This window comes from Carassius gibelio, chromosome B14 (genome assembly GCF_023724105.1).
Source record: "Carassius gibelio isolate Cgi1373 ecotype wild population from Czech Republic chromosome B14, carGib1.2-hapl.c, whole genome shotgun sequence".
Taxonomy (NCBI): Eukaryota; Metazoa; Chordata; class Actinopteri; order Cypriniformes; family Cyprinidae; genus Carassius; species Carassius gibelio.
Window position 1 is genome coordinate 25,447,132 of NC_068409.1, and position 20,414 is coordinate 25,467,545.

At 37.0% G+C, this 20,414-nt stretch overlaps 1 protein-coding gene across 3 annotated transcripts; it reads left to right on the forward strand.

Annotated features, from left to right (window-relative positions):
* Positions 1–3,481: 3,481 nt before the first annotated feature.
* LOC127971628 (F-box only protein 38) lies at positions 3,482–15,446 on the forward strand. 3 transcript variants are annotated; one of them, XM_052574783.1, is made up of 21 exons: positions 3,482–3,687; positions 4,098–4,328; positions 4,495–4,628; positions 5,634–5,797; positions 5,901–6,066; positions 6,133–6,408; positions 6,580–6,673; positions 7,117–7,247; positions 7,642–7,812; positions 7,979–8,121; positions 8,360–8,558; positions 9,161–9,298; positions 9,390–9,557; positions 9,781–10,362; positions 11,536–11,636; positions 11,713–11,815; positions 11,904–12,070; positions 12,671–12,816; positions 13,117–13,220; positions 13,503–13,616; positions 13,840–15,446. In XM_052574783.1, exons 2-21 carry the CDS (start codon positions 4,198–4,200, stop codon positions 14,016–14,018), a joined length of 3,411 nt encoding a protein of 1,136 aa, XP_052430743.1. In that variant the 5' UTR covers positions 3,482–3,687; positions 4,098–4,197; the 3' UTR covers positions 14,019–15,446. The 3 variants fall into 3 exon arrangements, with proteins under 3 accessions (XP_052430743.1, XP_052430742.1, XP_052430741.1); XM_052574782.1 differs by having other exon boundaries at positions 3,512–3,920; XM_052574781.1 differs by having other exon boundaries at positions 3,535–3,687; positions 4,138–4,328.
* Positions 15,447–20,414: the final 4,968 nt, after the last annotated feature.

The following is a 20,414-nucleotide window of genomic DNA, read 5'->3' on the forward strand; positions in this document are numbered from 1 at the left end:
CAACCAGCAAAAAGTTGTCCAGTCCTGCAGAGCATGGAATGCATGGAGAATGTCTTCACCTGCCCCAAAACCAGGTAGCAGCAAGTGATCTGCTCAGCTGAGAAAGTCACCAAGATTTATTTTCCTTCCATAAATATACTCATATGTGTTCATATTATCTGTGTAAAACATTGCAAATATCATATAGCTTAATAAACAATCAGTTCATATAGAGGAACTTAAATTTTATAGACTATATTCATAGTAAATCCTTGTAAAAATATGTCAGAATAATAAAAATGTTATGGTAATATGTTTTCTGAATTTTGCGTGTCACTTTGTTTCTGAATCAAGTAGTTTTGAACTAATCGACTGAGAGAATGATTCAATCACCAGCTACTGGCTTGGCAATGTAACTTCCAGAAAGTTTCACTGAAATATCCCCACTACTAGATAGAATAAAAAGAAATAATAAATCATAAAAACAAAACAAAAATCAAATTAAAATAAGATTAAGTTCTAAATAAACTAAAGATAAATAAATACATCTAAAGTGCAGTGAGTAGAAGGAAAAAAAATTTACATATTATGAACCAAATATTTTCCAAATTTATAACATAAATTTTTCATAGCATAAATTGGGTCCCCTTATATGAAAATATACGCCTTTTATGTCTTGGAATGGGATGATATTATTTGGGGACCGTGACATCTAAAATATTCAAAAGCTTTGTCCTGTTGAGAAAACCTTCATATGCTGATTAGGTATGTTTTGAAGCATGGTTGGAGCAGGTTTAAGATGGTCCTTAGTTGGACATGAGCTGGTTTAAGATGGTGTAATCTCAGGACCATTTTAAGCCAGCTCAGTAGGATTGACCCTTATCCGTAATATTATTTTATTTTTATGTTGATCGGTTTGCTTTATTCAATGCTATTTCCTATCTGTGATATTTCTAAACAGTATGCAGTAACATGGCACTGTCATTTTTAAGATACCAGTAATCTCAAGTTTGCATGATTCTCTTCTTGATGTCATTCATATTAAAGGACAAGCCCCCGTCAGAGAGTGGAAAGCAGGGAGATTGAATCTCATCTTGTGCTTTATTTTGTTTGTCTCAGAGGATTCTGAATAATGTGTCTCAACCCGTCCACCTTACTGTGTCACCAGGCCAAAATCCCACAGCTGCCACTCCTCATCATCTCCTCTCGCTCTCATCAAATGGAACTTGTCTCAGCATCCAGACCCAGACATCTCTGGCTTTCATTTATAATTGGTTTTAAGCAGTTGGTCAAATGAAGTGAGATGTTACATTTCAACAGGCTGACTGGCTGTCTTGTGAGATGGGGAAAAGGGTTTTGTCTGAGCATGCAGATTGATGATACGTTTACATGATCTTCATTGGCAGATGCAGTAATGGTGTAATCAATTATCGCTCACTTGAGCTGTGGATTGAAGTCTTCACACAGGCACGAGAAATGTGTTCCTATTTCTCAAGATGATTGTTTTAGCAGTGTTCCAATCACGTTTCTCAATCTGTAAATAAATTTGGTGCAAGACTTGATTTGGTCCCAGACAGGAGCATCTCATTTACTTAAATTTCAGCATACTAGAAATATACTAAAACATGCTAGCAACACTTAGCTAAGTGCTAAAGCATGCAATTAATGCAGTGAAACAGGATGTTGCTGTAACTCAGGCACGCAGTTTCCAATCTGCCCCAAATTTAACAGGTTTGATAAGAGTCCTGTCCTGAACACATCTACATGCCTGTATTCGGTTACAGACGTAGGGGTGCAAAGATTTGCTTGTTTCATCGATACATTGATTAAGAACCCTGAAGATGCATATACATCGATCTTGAAACATATTTTTTTTAATTGTGAATCACAGTAATCGATTTAAAACGCTAAGAAATCAAATTCTTAAAAAGGTAATTTTTCCTGTGCTCATTCCATATAAGAAAAGAACAACAAATAACTAAGTATGCCTGAGGATGATAGATGAAAATCTGGCAAAGTCCTGTTCATTCTTTGATAGCATTAATCTTTAAAGGTGCTTTTCTCATTTTCCTATATGATTGCCAGTGTTATTATTGATGTTATGAGGTGACCTCTCCTCAGGCTGTGTTCAGCTTTCTGTGTCTCCACATTTGTAGCAGGCAGTTTTATCAGGGTCCCAGCTATGCACTTCATGTCTGAGTTAACTTGCTCAAAGCCCTGAGCCAATTTATGAAAAATTCCTAGTTACAGCTCTCTATGGTTTTACACCAGATTTCACTCAGTTTTCATCATACTCCAGATTTTAGGGTATTGTAATTGTCGAAAGTATTGAAATGATTTGATAGGGAAGATTAGTGGACAGTGTCAGGCAGCTGCTTGAACTCAATCATTTATGTGCACAATGTAATCATATTTTCACCCCAGAGTAAATGTGACTGGTGCTACACACATGCCATTTAATCAAATCAGCTAGTAAGATTTCCCTGATTGTTATCGCACATTTTCGAGAAAATTGCATGTATCAGATATTGATATTAGACTCTTCATCTTCATGGTATCTGCATATCCTAACTATGAATGTGCTTCTGTACAAGCTAGTTTGTGGTCATCCCAAGCTTCTAACTGATGTCTTCTCCTTTTCTGTGCAAGTTAATGTACATTAAAATTGTATTTGTTTCTAAATGGCTGATGGGTTGCCATTTCTATTGCTACATTGTAGTTTATCCTTGTCCACACTACTAAATTAATGTTTTTATAAACACATGGAAAAATGGGCAAATATCACTTTAAATAAAGAATTTATGAAAAGCATTGACAACACTGACAAATTAACCCAATGACGGTATGTGGTGCAGATGAGTAACTGAAAATAAGCAGAATGGGTCTATAAATAGACAGACATGACATTTTGATCCTTTCAAATTTAAATCCATAATTGCTTGTTGACTTTGAAGCTCTGTCATATAGACAGACTACCTGGCATTGCAAATATTTAAACCTAAGATGTCTGGATGTCTGTCTACATTTAATCAATAATTCTCTGTTCGTACACTGGTATTTCTTCCTTTTTAGTTGCTACTTAAGGAATTGGCCTATCAAGAACGTTCAAAACAATGAATGAATGGGTTAATTATAAATTATCGTTCACTTAGATAAATAAATATGTATATACATATATATACTAGATTATTATATGCTTTATTGTCCTTTTGAAAAGTTTGCATTGTGTTTGACCAATAAGCAAATGCCCAAGCCTACTACAAGTGACTTTTTTTATTGATTTTTCTAGTTTAAGTATTTGTTAAACATTTCCCGATAATCAAATCACGTCTTGTGGGGTTTATGATAAAAACAGCAGCATTACTAACAGCAGCAAAGTCTAAACTGCAGCTGGTTATTGATATTACAGCAAATTAATTAATTTTAAGATATTTCTTCTGTAATTTAGAATTCCCTTTCGTAAGCAAAACATTAAATGCAGTACATTTGCAAGTTATCCGCGTCTTTTATTTTGTAAAAAAAAATACATCTGAACTTCCTGTTTGTATTTGGAAGGCCAACGCTGGCTTCACGTCGCTACTGGACGCGGATTCAGAAAGACAGCAGCCGCTGCTCACCTTCAAACTAATCACAAATCCCACTTATGAGCTCGACTGAAAACCAGATAATATAAATGGACCAATTTCAGCTGAACGCTTCTTCATAAAGGTTTTGTTACAGCACTGTTAGATCTATATATGTATACAACAGTAGTGAGGTTGCTAACAGCTGATTGCTAGCTAGAGCTGGGGATCATAACTTCATAACAGCAGCATCATCAACAGCATCTCTCCTCACATTCTGCGATTATTGAACGGCTCAGGTCTTCTTCATCTGAGCCATGATGCCTCTAAACTACCAGTGTTAAAATCATGACATAGATCCTGCTAGCTTAGCCTGCTGTGAGTGCTACAGCCGGTTTGATGTAGAGTAATGTCCATTGTCTGATTTTTTTTTTTTTTACCTCACTGAGCTGTTAATTAGTTTTGGGTGTTTTGACAGCTGTGAAAATGGTAGTGAATTATTTACATGTAATGTGAAAATGACCCCAACCCCCCTTTTCGTTTTAATTGATGTAGGAGTGAGTGATGATTGTTTGTTGATGCCCCAACCAAGAAGACCAGGACAAAGGGAGTGAGTTTATTGCCTTTCCTTGGTGGATATCTCACTGCCCTGGACATGATGGGCCCACGGCGCAAGGTCACCAGGACTCATAGTTTGGGGGGAGGAACATTAAGCTCGCTTGGACATGAGGAACCTAAAGACTATATCAATGAGCTCTCACATGAGGTGCTCTGTCACATATTCCGGTCAGTACAACATCCCACCACTAGTGTGTACAGTAGTCAGCAAATGTGTTCCCTGCGATTCTATTCTCAACTCAAGTGATTTTTGACAGAGCTTTCATAGGTTAACTCAAATTGCAATGGTTTATAGTTTACTTGAATTATGATGCATAAATCCATCTCCCGGCAGATACTTACCCATGCAGGACATAATGTGTATGGAGTGTCTGTCACGGAAACTGCGAGAGGCGGTGACTCTGTACCTGCGGGTGGTGAAGGTTGTGGACCTTTGTGCCAGCCGGTGGTGGGAGTACATGCCCTCAGGTAGATGACACACTTAATGCTCAAAAATTCAGTTTGTTTAGAACTAAACCTGGTATCAATGTGTAGTCAATATGTAAGACTTTTTTTCTGCCTAATGGCTTTGAGGTTGCCTGAATTTAAAATCAGATTAAGTAACATACTCATTCATTTGACATGCTTTCACATGCCTCTACCCTGCATTTTTGTGTATTGAAAGTTTTCAATACATTTTCTACACTGTACTACTCTCAGATGTATATAGTTTATTACTGAGTACTTTCATCTTAATTTACTTCTTACAATACTTTAATCTAGTGGAAGGTAATGGTTTATACGGAGATATAGAATGCAAGGTGTCTAGTGGAAGATTTTTCTTTGATGGCAAAGCTAAATTTCAGCTTAGACTAAAAATAATTCAAATATGCTGATCAAGAAATGTTTCTCATTATTGTCATTGTTGGGAACTGTTATTATTTATTATAATAGTAATATTTTATGGAAATTGTGATTTGTATATTTATTTATTTTTTTAAGGATTTCTTTTTAGGATAATTTGAAGAATAGAAAGTAAAAGAACAGCATTTATTTGAAATAAAAATGTTTTTTAACATTATAAATGTCTTTACTGTCACTTCTGATTAATTTAATGCATCATCGCTGAATAAAATTATTCACTTCATTAAGAAAATCTGACCAAAGATATGTGTGTGTGTGTGTGTGTGTGTGTATATATATATATATATATATATATATATATATATATATATATACACACACACACAGTTGTAACTAGAGTTGTTTTACCAATTTTACTTGTTTATTACCTTTTACCAAAGCTGTTGATAGATATTGGCCAGTGCCAATGATTTATGGTGATCTCTGTAAACCTTTCTTGAAAGATACATTTGTTTTTAACAGTATTCCAAATCAGTGAAGCCGAGAATACCAATCCTAAAGCCGTAGAACACTTAAAACACTTGTGTCCATTTTTATTAATTCAGTTGTTATTATTAATGTGTAACTCAGGTTTCACAGACTCCAGTTTCCTCATGCTAATGAAGAAGATGCCTGATTTGGAACAGCTGTATGGCCTTCATCCACGTTACCTAGAGAGAAGGAGGGTCCGAGGTTATGAGGCTTTTAGCATTCCTGGTGTTTTGGAGGCTCTACAAGCCTGTCCCAACCTTATAGTGAGTATATGATATATACAAGATCGTTGTCGTTTCAGTTTATAAAAATGCTTGTCAATCTGTTTTCAACTGTTGAAAATAAGAACAATATCTGCTCTGACAGGGTGTGGAGACATCGCATTTGGAGCTGGTGGAGGCGATATGGAACTACATGCCTCAGGTTCACATTCTAGGGAAGTTCAGGAACCGAAACGGGGCCTTTCCTATTCCCTCGGAGAACAAACTCACTATTCCAGCTGCAGCTAAAATCCAGACCCTCCATCTTGTCGGTGAGTTTTAGATTGCTTTCACTGTGCAAATAGTTTTCCACATCATCTAGATCATCTTTCCTATAGGTGTCAATGTGCCGGAGATCCCCTGTCTGTCCATGCTCAGGCATCTGTACCTGAAATGGGTTCGCCTCACTAAGCCTCAGCCCTTCAAAGACTTTCTTTGTGTGAATCTGCGTACGTTCGTCATGAGAAACTGTGCCGGTCCCACTAATTCTCTCAAGTATGTGCCTCTTGTCACCGGTCTGGCCTCTGCCCGCAACCTAGAGCAGCTGGAGCTGGTGAGGGTGCCCTTTTTAGGGGGACTGATTCAGCATGTTGTGGAGGATAGCTGGAGGTCAGGTAAGATGAACATTTTGCTAGCTCCTTATAAGCTGCTGAGCGATATATTATAGTATTGTAAAACAAGTTTTTCTTGCAATAACTATTTGTCGTTCACTATGTGAATGCAATAATTGCATATTTTGAGCAAGAATAATAAATTTGGCATATTGATAAATAATTCTCTTCTAGGAGGATTTCGTAATTTGCACACAATTGTATTTGGTGCCTGTAAAAATGCACTTGAAGTGGATATGGGCTACCTCATCATTACTGCTGCTCGCAGGTAAATCTGTGTTTTACCATTTAACGAACACAGTTACCGTATTTTCCGGACTATAAGTCACACTTTTTTCATAGTTTGGCTGGTCCTGCGACTTATAGTTAGGTTCGACTTATTTATCAAAATTAATTTGACATGAACCAAGAGAAATGAACCAAGAGAAAACATTACCTTCTCCAGCCACGAGATGGCGCTCTGTGCTCCTCTAGTCTACCACTGAAGACATAGATTGCCCTCTCGCGGCTGTAGACGGTAATGTTTTCTCTCGGTTCTTGGTTCTAAATAAATGCGACTTATAGTCCAGTGCAACTTATGTTTTTTTCCTCGTCATGACGTATTTTTGGACTGATGCGACTTATACTCTGGTGCGACTTATAGTCCGAAAAATACGATAACTTATCCTGATTCATATATAGCTGTTGACAGAATTATCTCTGGTTGTCCAGATTGCATGAAGTTCGAATCCAGCCTTCCTTAACCAAAGATGGGGTGTTCTCCGCATTGAAGATGGCTGAACTGGAGTTCCCCCAATTTGAGACTTTGCACCTTGGATATGTAGATGAATTTCTGTTGCAGTGTAAGTAAATATCTGTCATTACCGTCATCTCGTTCCAAACCTTTTGTTCATCTTTAAAAGATTTTTTTTTTTATGAAACCTGAGAGATTTCTGTTCCTTTACCTGATATCCAAGCAAGTTTGAGCGTGTGTTTACCATATTTAGTGTTTGTCTCTTCAGAAGACTTGGATAAAACTGATTCATATGGATTCGTTTTATGATGTCAAGTTTTTGGTTGAACAGACTTTTAATGGAGGAACGTGTATCTTGTAAATCTTAATTTGTGTTTCAAAGATTAATGACATTCTTATGCATTTGGAACAACATTGAGGTGAGCACATTTTTAGGGGTGAACTAACCCTTGATGTATATAAATAGTAATAAAATCAAATGCAATAAAACATGTTTTACACAGGTAACATGAGCCATGCTGAGTTAGTCAAATACGGTCTTGCTGATGTAATTGAGAATCCTGGAATCATCACAGACATCGGAATGAAGGCTGTTAATGAGGTGTTTACCGCCATCAAGTATCTGGTTATTTATAACTGTCCACATCTTCACAATCCACACAACTGGATCACAGGTAATGGATCCATCCTCATTTATTTATGTATTTCCTGACTTTAAGATGCTTTGTTTTTTTAACCGTACCATTTCTATCGTAATTATCTGGAAACCTGAAAGTTGATTGTATGCATTTTTTTAGTATTGGTTTTTAAATCTGACAAATTAGCTGCTCTTTGTTATAGACCACTCCCGCTGGAGTCGCTTGGTGGACCTCACTCTAGTGCGCTGTCATGCTATCAAGCTGGAGTCATTCAGTCAGTTCATTGAGATGCTCCCCAGCCTGGAATTCATCTCTCTGGACCAGATGTTTCGTGAACCTCCCAAGGTGAGCTGTTGTCCCATAAAAACAGAGTTAATGGAGTGATATTCATTCATTACCTTGACACCATCACTTAGATATCTTTACCATTTGAAGTAAGCAGACAGTTCAATGTCATTCCGTGTACTTTAATTACAAAATCTGTACTTTTAAACAGTAAAGAAGTCACAATATAAATGAAAATGATATATACTATAGGAGATGAAATGTTATGAGGCATGCTAACTTTATTTGTTCACCGCAGGGCTGTGCCCGCGTGGGACTCAGTGCAGGCACGGGTATCGGAGTTTCGTCTGCCCTGGTCAGCAATCAGAATTCCAACAATGATAATGATAACAATAACAACAACAATCACCAGAACAATAACAATGCAAACATTCCACCAAATAACAACGACGACCGGAATGAAGATGTGCCTCAGCAACACCCCCGTGGCCCAGAGGGTATATATATGTTACCATTCAAATGTTTTTTTGACAGAAATATATATTTTTATTCAGTGAATTCGAACAATGAATCATGATTAATTGCATCCAAAAAAAAAAAAAATTTGTTTAATAATATACATGTGTGTACTGTTTATATTTTGTATATATAAATACAAACACATACAGTATATATTTACGTGTATATATTAATATTCATATAATTTATATATTTTATATATATATTTTATATATATATATATATATATATATATATATATATATATATATATAAGCATAACCTAATTATCTTATATTATATATACATATTAAATATATACAGTACAAGCATATACACATTATGTAAACGCAAAAAGGATTTATTATTTTATTTTGGATGCATTTAATCGTTTGTCAGCACTAGCAAGGATGCATTAAATGGATCAAAAGTGACAGTAAAAAAGTCAGCTTTTACAGACTTTTTGAACAAATCAATGCCTCTTTGGTGCACACTAGATACTGCATTCAGGAAAATTTACCAAAATCTTACTTGTCTAGTGTTTGATGATTGTTTATTTGTTGAAAGCCTTGAATTTACTCTTATTCCTGTCTTCAATCAGAGATTCCTGACGTTGAGGGCATAGTGGCAGACAACATGGAGCCTGAGCCGGTTCTTGTGGCTACCAATCCAGAGGAAGAGACCCAGGGTTCCAGCCAAACAACTAATCCTTCACGTGAACAGGATGAAGAACAAGCAGGTCTTAAATAACCTAGCAAACAATGCAAACAGATGGGATACCTATGATTAAAAAATAACATTTGTGCTTTTTCTTTTATGATTTATTTCAGGGCCTAGTGGAGTTCAAACCTCAGTGAAGAAGCAGTCGGTGGTGGTGTCAGACTCGGACAGTGAGGATGAGTACTGTCCAATCAGGACACCAGCTGCCGCTCGCTCTCAAGGCCAGTACCCTGAGACAGAAGCCCAGGGGAAGAGCAGTACAGCTATGACTCCACATGGTAGTTCATAAATGTATATTATCAGTATACACTGTTCAATTTTTATCATGTCATTCATACAGTTTATCTGTATATGTAACTTAGGTGCCAAAACGTATATAATATTATTGGGGCCATATAAATTCAGAAAATTGTATCTGTTTGACTGCACTGACACTATTAGAAGAGAACAAACTTGATGGCTGACTTATGCTGATACACTTGTTGTGTTGTATTCTGAAAGGTAAAGGTAAAACTCCACTTCGTAGACGTGGACCACAACCTCAGGAGCTCAGCTCTGAAAAAGGCTGTCAGGTGACCAGTGAGCAGATCAAGGCTGACATGAAAGCAGCCACTGAGACGGCTGAGCGTGGGTCCAGAGACAGAAACAGTGGACCAGGGTCTGCTTCAGGCTATACTGCCGGCAGCTGTGTTTGCTCCATTCGCTGGAGGGAGGAATCGGCTAATCAGGACGACCAGGGTGGGGCGGATAGAGGGGAGGATGACCTGGAGAGGACTCGCTGCACGTGCAGCAGGTCTCGTCCCGGCTCAGGAAACAGAACTCGTGGTGGCCATGGCCTGCCAGCAGGGGGCGACAGCCATAGATCAGAACATCACAGCCCAGAGCAGAGGGCAGGAGATGAGATGGAGGACAGGCACTCCAACGCTCCACCCAGGACTCAGGGCTCTTCTGAGGGGCACTGTGAAAGGACTGCAGGCCACCAGCTAGGATCATCACACAGAAGCACTACAGATGAGTGTCCCAGGAGACCGGTCACTCGTGCCTGCAGCAGACTTTCCTCTGTGCCCCTGGTGTGTGAGTCAGGTAAGGCGAGAGCAGAGGTTCCTCACAGTGGGATGTCAGAGAGTCAACTGAAAAATGGAAAAAAGGCACAGTTGGGTAGAAACTGACCCTCGTGGCGTGCCGTTTGTGCATGGCATAAAAGCAGATGGCGGAATGCTGGAGGTCTGAATTGCTTCACTGTTAAACTATATTGGCAGTTATATTGCAGTATGTTTCCTTGTGTTCATGACATCTAGAAAAAGCAGAACACTTATTTTGATTCCTAATGAACCTACAGTGCTAAAAAGAATAGTGCACTTAGGAAATTATACTTTTTCTGATAAAAGAATGCATGCATAAAGACACTGACGGTGTAGAATGTCTTATATGTGTAGGTTCATTTATTTCAGGAATATTTTTTTTACTCTTTCAGTGTTGCATTTTGAGTATAAGTATAATAGATACCTTTATAACATACTGAATATTTATTGCATTACATACTTGTAATGCTTTCACTGTATACTACCATTCAAACATTTGGGGTTGGTTAGATATTTATTTACTTATTTATGTTTTTTAAGTTCTTTTGTGGGACAGTGATGCATTTTTTCATGATTCAATTACTAAAAAGGAAAAAACTGCATTTATTTAAAATAGATATCTTTTGTAACATCATAAGTCTTTACTGTCAGTTGATATATTTGATCTGTCCTCACTGATTACACTTTCTTACTGACCCCCAAGTTTTGAATGGAGGTGTATTAACAAATGCATATACTTTTATAATTACATTCAAATTTTACGTGGAAAAAATATTTCACCAAAAATGAAAAATTCTAACATTATTTATCCACCAGCTTCAAAAAGGGCTCAACAGCACCATAAAAGTTGTTCACCAGGCTCATAAAACAGACTGAAATCAATGTTGATGAGCACTGGGAATCTTGACATCCCTCTCAGTACTTTGTTGCGTTTATGTGAGCAAAGTAGCTATGTTCGATTTAAATGGAGACATTTTTTAAAGCAAATCTTTGGCTGATCCATGGAAAATTGCATTCATAGAAATCCTTTGAGACTAAAATGACACAAGGTCCGTGGTATGTTACCTTTTTTTCTCCTATGACAGTAGTATAGTTGAGATGAGATTTAACAAAGATGAATTGGACAGTCAGCAAAACTTCCATTTAATTTCACACTACCTTTTGGTATATCCAGAACTACCCAAAGCAAAGCCTCGGGTTGTAGTGAAGAGGAAACGGATGGCAGACAAGTCCACCAGCACCAGTGATCCTGTGACTGAAGATGACCATGTGCAGGTGGGGTCATGATCTTGTTTCAACTAAATGCTTCTTCAATGCACTTTCTTAATGAATTATCTTTCACATCATACAGGTGCTCAGCCTTAAATCTAAAAACTTGGTAGGAATCACACTTACAAACTGTGGAATCACTGACCTGGTCCTCAAGGAGTGCCCCAAAATGATGTTTGTCCATGGTGAGTTCATAGCAGAACATGATGACTTTGAAATAGGAGTCAAACTGTATCAGATCTTAAGGTGGAATTTGATTCTTTCTTCCCCAAGCAACACGCTGTAGGGTGCTGAAGCACTTGGTGGTAGAAAGTGCCCCCATAGTAAACCGCTTTGATTACGCACAATGTAAGAAGTTGGACATGGAGCAGGTGCTTGACCAGATCTTACGGATGCCACCGGAGAGAAACCGCATCATCTACATGAGGCCTATGCAGCAGGTCAGTGCTATTCTGAATATTGTGTTGACGTAAGACTTCCAGTTTTCATATCTGATGAAACTCATGAATATACAATATTTTGATTGCATAAGTGCAACATTCAAAAAAGTATAGAAATGCTTTTCAATAGAAATGTGTTTATAAATTCAGCTTATCTTCCCCCAGATTTACAGTATATTTAAAACATGGCCCAACAGCAAGAATGGCCCCGGGCCAGTGTGAGAAAGTTTGCTGACTGTTTTCTGCAATTTTAACAGCATTTTATGTTCATTGTTCAAGTGTAAATGTTTTTATGATTCACAAACTTATACATTTAGATTATTGAGATATATTGGATATTGTTATTAAATAGTTTTGAAAGAAATTAATACTTTTATTCAGAAATACTGCATTTAACTGTTCAGAAGTGTCAGGAAAGAACAATTAATTTTTAATTAAGTGCTGTGTGTTTGTGTGTGTGTGTGTGTATATATATATATATATATATATATATATATATTAACACGTGCAACTATTTTCCAGCAAATGTGTATTTTGCATTTATAATTTCTTAAAATTTAGCCATTTAAATGGTATGAGGTATTTCTTTTCTACATCCAGATTGATTCTCTAGCTCTGGAGAAAAAGCTCTTCAGTGGTCCGTATCCATACCATATTGCTATTATCCATGAGTTCAGCAACCCACCCAATGTCAGGAACAAGGTGCGCGTACGTAGCTGGATGGACACCATTGCCAACATTAGCCAGTGAGTGGACTACATAACTCATAATACAGTACTCACAAAACAGCATCAGTAATAAGACTACTTACATTTTAACAGATTCTGATACACACCAAGAATAAAAGCATTGTATAGCATTGGTTTAGTGTCTTTATAATGCTGTAATATCTTTTTGTTGTTGTTGCATGTCTCATCACACTTAGATTCTGCAAAATTATGCCTGCTTTCCGAATGACTTGTCTGATTTCCATCCACCAGATGGCATTATTTTCTTATCATGGTAGACCCAAAAACTCACAAGCTGTGTTTTTATCCTTTCACAAGAGAACTCATCAAGTATGAATTCTTTCCGGAGGCCACACGGACGGAAGAGGATGTAAAGAAGTATCCCAGCTATCCCTGGGGGCGAGACATCTACACTTTAGAGGGTGAGAGGAAACAGATCAGGGTCCTTCGAGACTAACCCCAAGTTCCCCTCACTTCCTCTGGAAACACATTTATAGTATGTGTGAGAGCGAGGAGAGAGAAATTTACAGTTGCATTTACATTTCCCAAATCCCTTCCACAAACTTAGTCATCTTAATGGGTGAGAAAAGTTGCAGACTCCCATAATGTCGAAGCTGCTAATAAACATTTACAAGATCTGTTTCAGTTTTAAAGGAATAAAAAAGTAACGGCATTCAATCTTTCCCACACTCCCTGTGCTTTAGGAGTAGTAGATGGGGCGCCGTATTCGATGATCACAGATTTCCCGTGGCTTCGCTCGTTACGCACCGCAGAGCCCAACAGTTACGCCCGATACGACTTTGAGGATGATGAAAGTAGTAAGTAACACACTGTCCATCATGAAAGTTCAGGTGTTAATATTCACAGACAGGTGCATCATAACTATAGCACAACTTATATTTGGTAAACCAGTGTTGTTTTTGATTATACAATTACATGAATTATAGAACATAAGTTTGAGCTGGGTTAGATTGTTTAATGCTCTTTTGTGAAAATACCTTTTGTCTCTCTCGCTCCCTCTGAAATGTTCCTTTCTGTCAGCCACTATCTATGCGCCTCGGCGTAAGGGACAGCTCTCGGCTGACATCTGCATGGAGACCATCGGTGAGGAGATCTCAGAACGACGGCAGACACGTAGGGGGGTTTTCCAGCGTGTGGTGGTCGTCTTCATCCACTACTGCGACGTTCGGGGGGAACCGGTGGATGACGACTACATCTAGAAAAATCACTGCTCGGCCAGAGGGCCTGGAGATGCCGGAGAGGGCTCTTCAGCTCTCTGCCAGGCTCTGACCACCTCTGTCCAGGAACAGAGAAGCATCTTAGACGCAGCCTCAGTGTGGAATACAGAGGCATTTCCAGTTGCCTTTATCTCGAAGTTGACTTGAAACAGAGTGTGATTGCTTTCAATTAGCCATTGTCTTTTTGTGAGTTCATTCTAGACTAATGAACTAATGATGTCACCAGGCTCCTTTGCTGGTGTTCATTACTTGTCCTTCCAGGGAGTGCCAGCACACTTAGTGTAGAGAGGGGTGATGGTGTCAGCAGTAGTTTTTGTTGCTACAGTTGCACACATGGGGAAAGACATGCAGAGCCATGACAGGTGGCATATGAAATCACTTGTTTGGGTTTTGGTGGAGACAGAAATGTTGGTCTGGGTAGAATTATTTTTTGTTTTTTTGGCCACTTGGCATGATTTCACGGTGTGTTTGCACCGTTTCAGGCAATAACATAGTTCTCTCTCTCTCTCTCTCTTTTTTTTTTGCACATCATACATTTTGAGAGATCTTTGTTTTAACAAGTCAGATTTTATTTTTGTCTTTCTCTCACCTCTTCTCCAGAAGCTGGCCTGTGTGTTTTTTCACTATTAACGGTGCTGTAAGTGAAGAGATTAAATGTTTCTTGGCCCATGGAAGGAACGTGGCAGAATCAGTGAATAAGTGTAGCTCATTTTCCTTTTTGTGCTCTTCACAGAGCTATAGAATTGTGGAATAAAGAAAAGCTGAGAGTATTTTATGCACAAAAGGTATTTTTTCTTTTTTTAATAGACTTTTCCCCTTAGTTAAACCCACTTTTTATGAAACTCCAGTAGAATAGTTTTAAATCAGAAGCACAGTGGATAAAGTTGCCAGACATATCCCTTATTCATCTTCAGATGACTTGACACACATACTCTTTTCGTCACAAACTCGCACTTTTTATATGGTGAGGCATCTTCAGAAATGGCCCTGTGCCGTTAACTTGCATTATAACCTACAACAGAGTCAGCATTACTGTTTCTGGATGATTTTGTTTCTCCTCCTTGACTATTCCTTCACATAATTGCATTACTCAAATAATTTTAAATACACACTGTGTCTTAAGTGCCTGCTTGGTGCACAATAGAGTTCACCAACTGGTGTTTGTTGTGAATGGTAAAGAAAGAGGATTGAGAGTCTAGGACCTGTAAATGCATGAAACCCCCGTCTTGCTGCTCTACTTGTGCTTTTCTAGGTGACCCCCTCTCTCGTGTTTAAAAGCCAAGAAACTGGATGGATTGAATCTGCACCCATGCTCTACAGAAACTTGTGTACAAAGTTTGTGTACAGATGTTCTGTATTTAAACGATTTGTTTTATATGTTTATATAAAAGAATAAATATTTCACCAAGACATTCTGTCATTGTTTTTCTCAGTTTTTGTGTATATACAGTATATAATTAATCTTGGTATAAGTACACACTACTTCGACCATATATAATGTTCTGTTTATTATAAGCGTGCATTGCAGTTATGCTGTCTGGAGCTTTAAATGTTTGAGCTTTTAAAATGTGTCATTGTTTTTATCATTCATTAGATATAAATAATCACTCTGAAACTGATTCCAATCATATTCCTCTTTGTCCTTATAGGTCTGAGAAATGATAAAAACACTGATAGCAATCAGAATCCACCCAATGCTAAAGCTTTTGGGCAATTAAAATGGTAGGTGACATAACTTTTTGTATTGTATCTTTTTATTTATAACAAAAAAAAAAATATATATATATATATATAACCCTTTTAACACTAGCTGTCTATTCTATTTCTATTCTATCTACTTATAATTTATTAAAAACCCTTGCTACATCACAGCATTAGTATATTGTTGCTATTTTGTTTTTTGTGATTGCTGTTATCACTTTGGATAAAAGCATCTGCTAAATGGTTAAATGTAAATGTAGGATAAATGTTACAGATGTAGTGAATCATTCACTCGGTCCATTTGTTAAAAAATGCAGATAAATGATTCATTGCTGCATGTGTCTAATTATGTGAGCAAAGTAGAAGTCAGTTTCTCAATTAGTCTGTATTTATAGTATAACAGCCCCACATGCCTTCAGTACATGAAACGTGCATGTAAAATCCATTTCCATACTCCGACACGGGCTGCGTTCAGGAACCCACAGGGCAAAACAGGGGAGCTTGTCTACACACTTCGCTGTTGTAAATGACCCATTCTGGATTTAGTCCTGTCACGTTATTCACAATGTGTCACTGACACCACAAAGGTGTTTAATGTTTCAGGTCATTTTTCACTTAACACTGTATAAGCAGGAAGAGGAGAGATTTGTGGTTCGAGCAGAACCCCTCCTGTCCTCAGTTCCTGTCTGATGGGGCTGGCCAAACCTGCAACATTTCCAAATGAAATCCAAATCAATCTCAGTGGTGAAACAGACTTTTTCCTTGTAGGACACATGTTAATCGGTTTCGGCTGTCTTGAGCCAAACACGTGAAGAAGTAAACACAAGCGTCTGGTTAGTTTTGATGTTTTCTTCTTTATAGAGAACCTGATTTTATATAATGCATAAACCTTCCACCGATCCACCATGACATCTTAGATAATATTTCTCTTTTTTGTTATTATAGAGTATATATATTTCCTATATAATCCATAATTTTTATTTTGATCGTCTCTCTAAAAGCTTAATAGGGTTAACAGTAGTTAAACTGTCAAGCACAGTCTTGTACCTTTGTCTTTTTGCACTTTTTGCTTCAAATCAAAGTAAGCAGTATTGCGATTAACCTCATAGGGAAGACTTTTAAAATCCCTGTGGAATAAAAAATTATAATAATATGAAGAATATTTCCAGAACCAGAAATTGTGGTTAAAGAACACACATTGTGGGGCACATTGCAAAATCATCAGGTCAGTGATCTCATGATACAACCTAGAACGTCTTATTTGCATATATCCAAATCTTAAAATATTTTGTTTTTACATTTAAAATCATTGGCTATAAATCCATTTAAATTTATAAAGCTCCATTTAAAGTTTTTTTATTTATTTTTTTATTTTTATCTTGGTTAATTTTTTGTCTGGAAACACACTTTTACTTTTGTCAGCTGGCGCTTTGAATTGTCTCCTGTTGTTGTTCACAGTTCATGTAAACATAATTTCCTCTCTTCGAGGCTCTCCGGAGCCACTTACTCTGCTCTATTATGTTGTTAGAAAAATAATCCTGCTTCAGACAAGAGAGTCCTTTTTAAACTCTGCATACATCGATCATCTTTGCATGGATTGACTGCATGAATCAATACAGTCAGGTTGCAGCTGGTCTCACTGAATTTAATTTCCTGATGGAGTTTTTCCTCCTTTGTCCCATTCCAGCTAATTAAACTCCCAAGGAGATTTTTTTTTCCACCAGCATTATTTGTTTTCCAGCCCCTAACATTCCTTCTCCTTCCTCGGTTAAGGGCAAAAGATGCAAGTGGTTGGTGACGTAATGCGTTCTCAAAGGGAGGACAAACATCTTAGGGGTTAATGCACCATGTTGAAATGTTAAGAGTCAAAGCCTTATAAAGAGAAAAAACTCCTCCAAGCTGAAAGCTTTATCATCTTTAGAGCGTTTGCAGATAGTTTTCAGAGAGTGTGGCTAAGCTAGTCTTTATGTAAATAAAGGCCAGTCATGAATGTATAGTGGAATAAAAGTCAGACCACAGTAAAAAGCTGTCATTTTCATTTAAATCAGTAAATGCAGGAAAAATGTTTTAGGATTTTGAGTTGTTTAAAATAAATAAAAGTAATGACGTAAAATTAAGAGATTTTTAACCTTTGGGTCCTGTTAGGGCCTGAGACATCCCAAGGCTTTTTAATAGCTAAAAAAAGAAAAAAAAATTAAATATGCTGATTGTGATTAACTTTTCATAATCTCCAACTGCTTATAAACAATATTTCGATTTGATAATGTGCCTTACATAACCTCCGTATAAAAATCCTCTAGACCTCTAAAACCTTTCAAACTTGATGCAATTAATTTCTAGATACTAAGGTTATCTGACTAGTGTACACTCAAAAATCTCATTTTAATACATATTACTGGTACATTTAATACATATAATTAACAGTTTATAGGGAGGAGACTGCAAGTAAAATATTTGTATGATTTCTTTAATTAAATATTTTACTTATAGTAATAGGTAATATATATATATATATATATATATATATATATATATATATATATATATATATATATATATATATATATATTAATTCATTTCCAGTAAATCATGAACCTCTGGAATTTTATTTTATTTTTTTATTTTTTTTATGGTCGTTAACACTTCTGTTGTACATTTGTCAGTTGCATTAAAATGATATGGGGAAGGTATTATATTTATTTATATTCATCTAAAATTAACTTCCTTTTCTCATTATATTCATAAAATTAATTAAATTGTATAAAAATCTGAATGCACTGTTAATCTGTTAATAATTACTCACCCTCATGTCGTTATAAACCTGTAAGATCTTTGTTCATCATTTTAACACAAATTAAGATATTAAGATATTTTTTTATGAAATTCAAATGCTTTCTGACCCTGCACAGCAATGGATAATGGAAAGGTAGTAAGGACATCATTGAAATGAGACATCAGTGGTTCACCCTGATGTTATGAAGCTACAAGAATACTTTTTGTGCACAAAGATACATTTTATTCAACAATTTCTTCTCTTCCATGTCAGTGTTTGATGCATGTTCACAAAACGTATTCTCATAGCTTCATAATATTGCGGTTTAACCACTTAATTTAATGATTTCCTAACTTTCTATGGCTTGAACGTGGCAGTTCCATTGCTGTCTAAGCAGGGTCAGAAAGTCAAAAATATCTTAAGTTGTGTTCCAATGATGAACGAATGTCTTTCAGCTTTGGGACAACATGAATGTGAGTAATTAATGACAGAATTTTCATTTTGGTGTGAACTATCCCTTTAACAGGCTTCTTCAGTGCAAATAAATGTATTTTCACAAGTGGTCCTAGACTTTTGAATGCACTGAACAAAGAAACCCGTAAGATCCAGCGGTGTCAGATGTAGTGTAAACAGTGCTGCAGGAATACATGTAAAGAATGAGAACACCCCACTGGTCTCCATCAAACACAGAGCACAGCTCCAGCTGTCAGGCACTGGGAATCTATTGTTCTCCCTTTGCTGATACATCCTGCCATGTGTGTGCGCATGGCTTTTGTCATTTACCTCGCTGGCTACGTGCTAAAGGATGTGCTGAACCTGCTCTGGTGGACGTAAGTACAACCAGATGTGACAGGCCGGTTAAATTAGACACCTTGGCTGGCTCTCTTCCTTCAGGGCATGTGAAGGTAAAGCAAATGAATCTGGAGCGTGTAGAGATAATCCAGTGTCTGTCATATGAGTGTGGCCAAGGAACGGTGATCTACTGCAAGATATTCCTGCCGTACAGAGAGGTCATTCAGAGGACAGCGCCAGAATATGACTCTTAAGTGATAAACATGCTTTTATAACATTTAGCTCGACTTGATAGAAATGTCCATAAGCCAGTCACAGTAAGTACGTTTTTATTAATTTTTAGCAAATTGAAGTGTAGATTTGAAATCTTATTTTCCTGTGATGCTTTTCAATGCCCTTTTTGTTATTTCTGGGTCACTGCTAATGCACTAGCTTTCATAAATCGTAAAGCAAGCATCAGAGGACACAAAAATAAACATACATATTATGAAATCTAAATGCTTGTCCAAAGACTTGCCCTCTTTATCTATTTTGAGTCAATGACCTGCTGTATCCTCTGCAGAGTGGTTCATCTGACCCAGCTGAAACTTGTATGTTTGCAGTGGGGTCTGTACCATCTCTCCTGATAAAAGGATGCTTTTTGAGAAACGTGGTTGAGTTGCTTGCCACTGAAATCTCACTGCCTTTTGTAATTACTTATATTCATTTATATAGCCATTTTAACCATTTGCGAAATTAGCCTGTGTTACAATACTGGGAAACTGCTTGTATTTATATGGACCATAAATATGGCTTATAAACCCCTTATTGAAAGTTGTAAATATGCAGCCTGCTGTCTAAGGTTTCATATATTTGGTCAAAGATACAATAAAAACAGTAAAACCATGAAATAATAGCTGCTTTCTATATGTAAATTATTTCTGTAATGGCAAAGCTGAATTTTCAGCATCATTACTCCAGTCTTCAGTATCACATGATCTTTTAGAAATCAATCTAATATGCTGATTTGGTGCTCAAGATACATTTTCTTATCACTGTTGAAATCAATTGACGGTGCTACAATTATTATTGTTTAGTTATTTTTTTTTTCAGGATTCTTTGATAAATAGAAG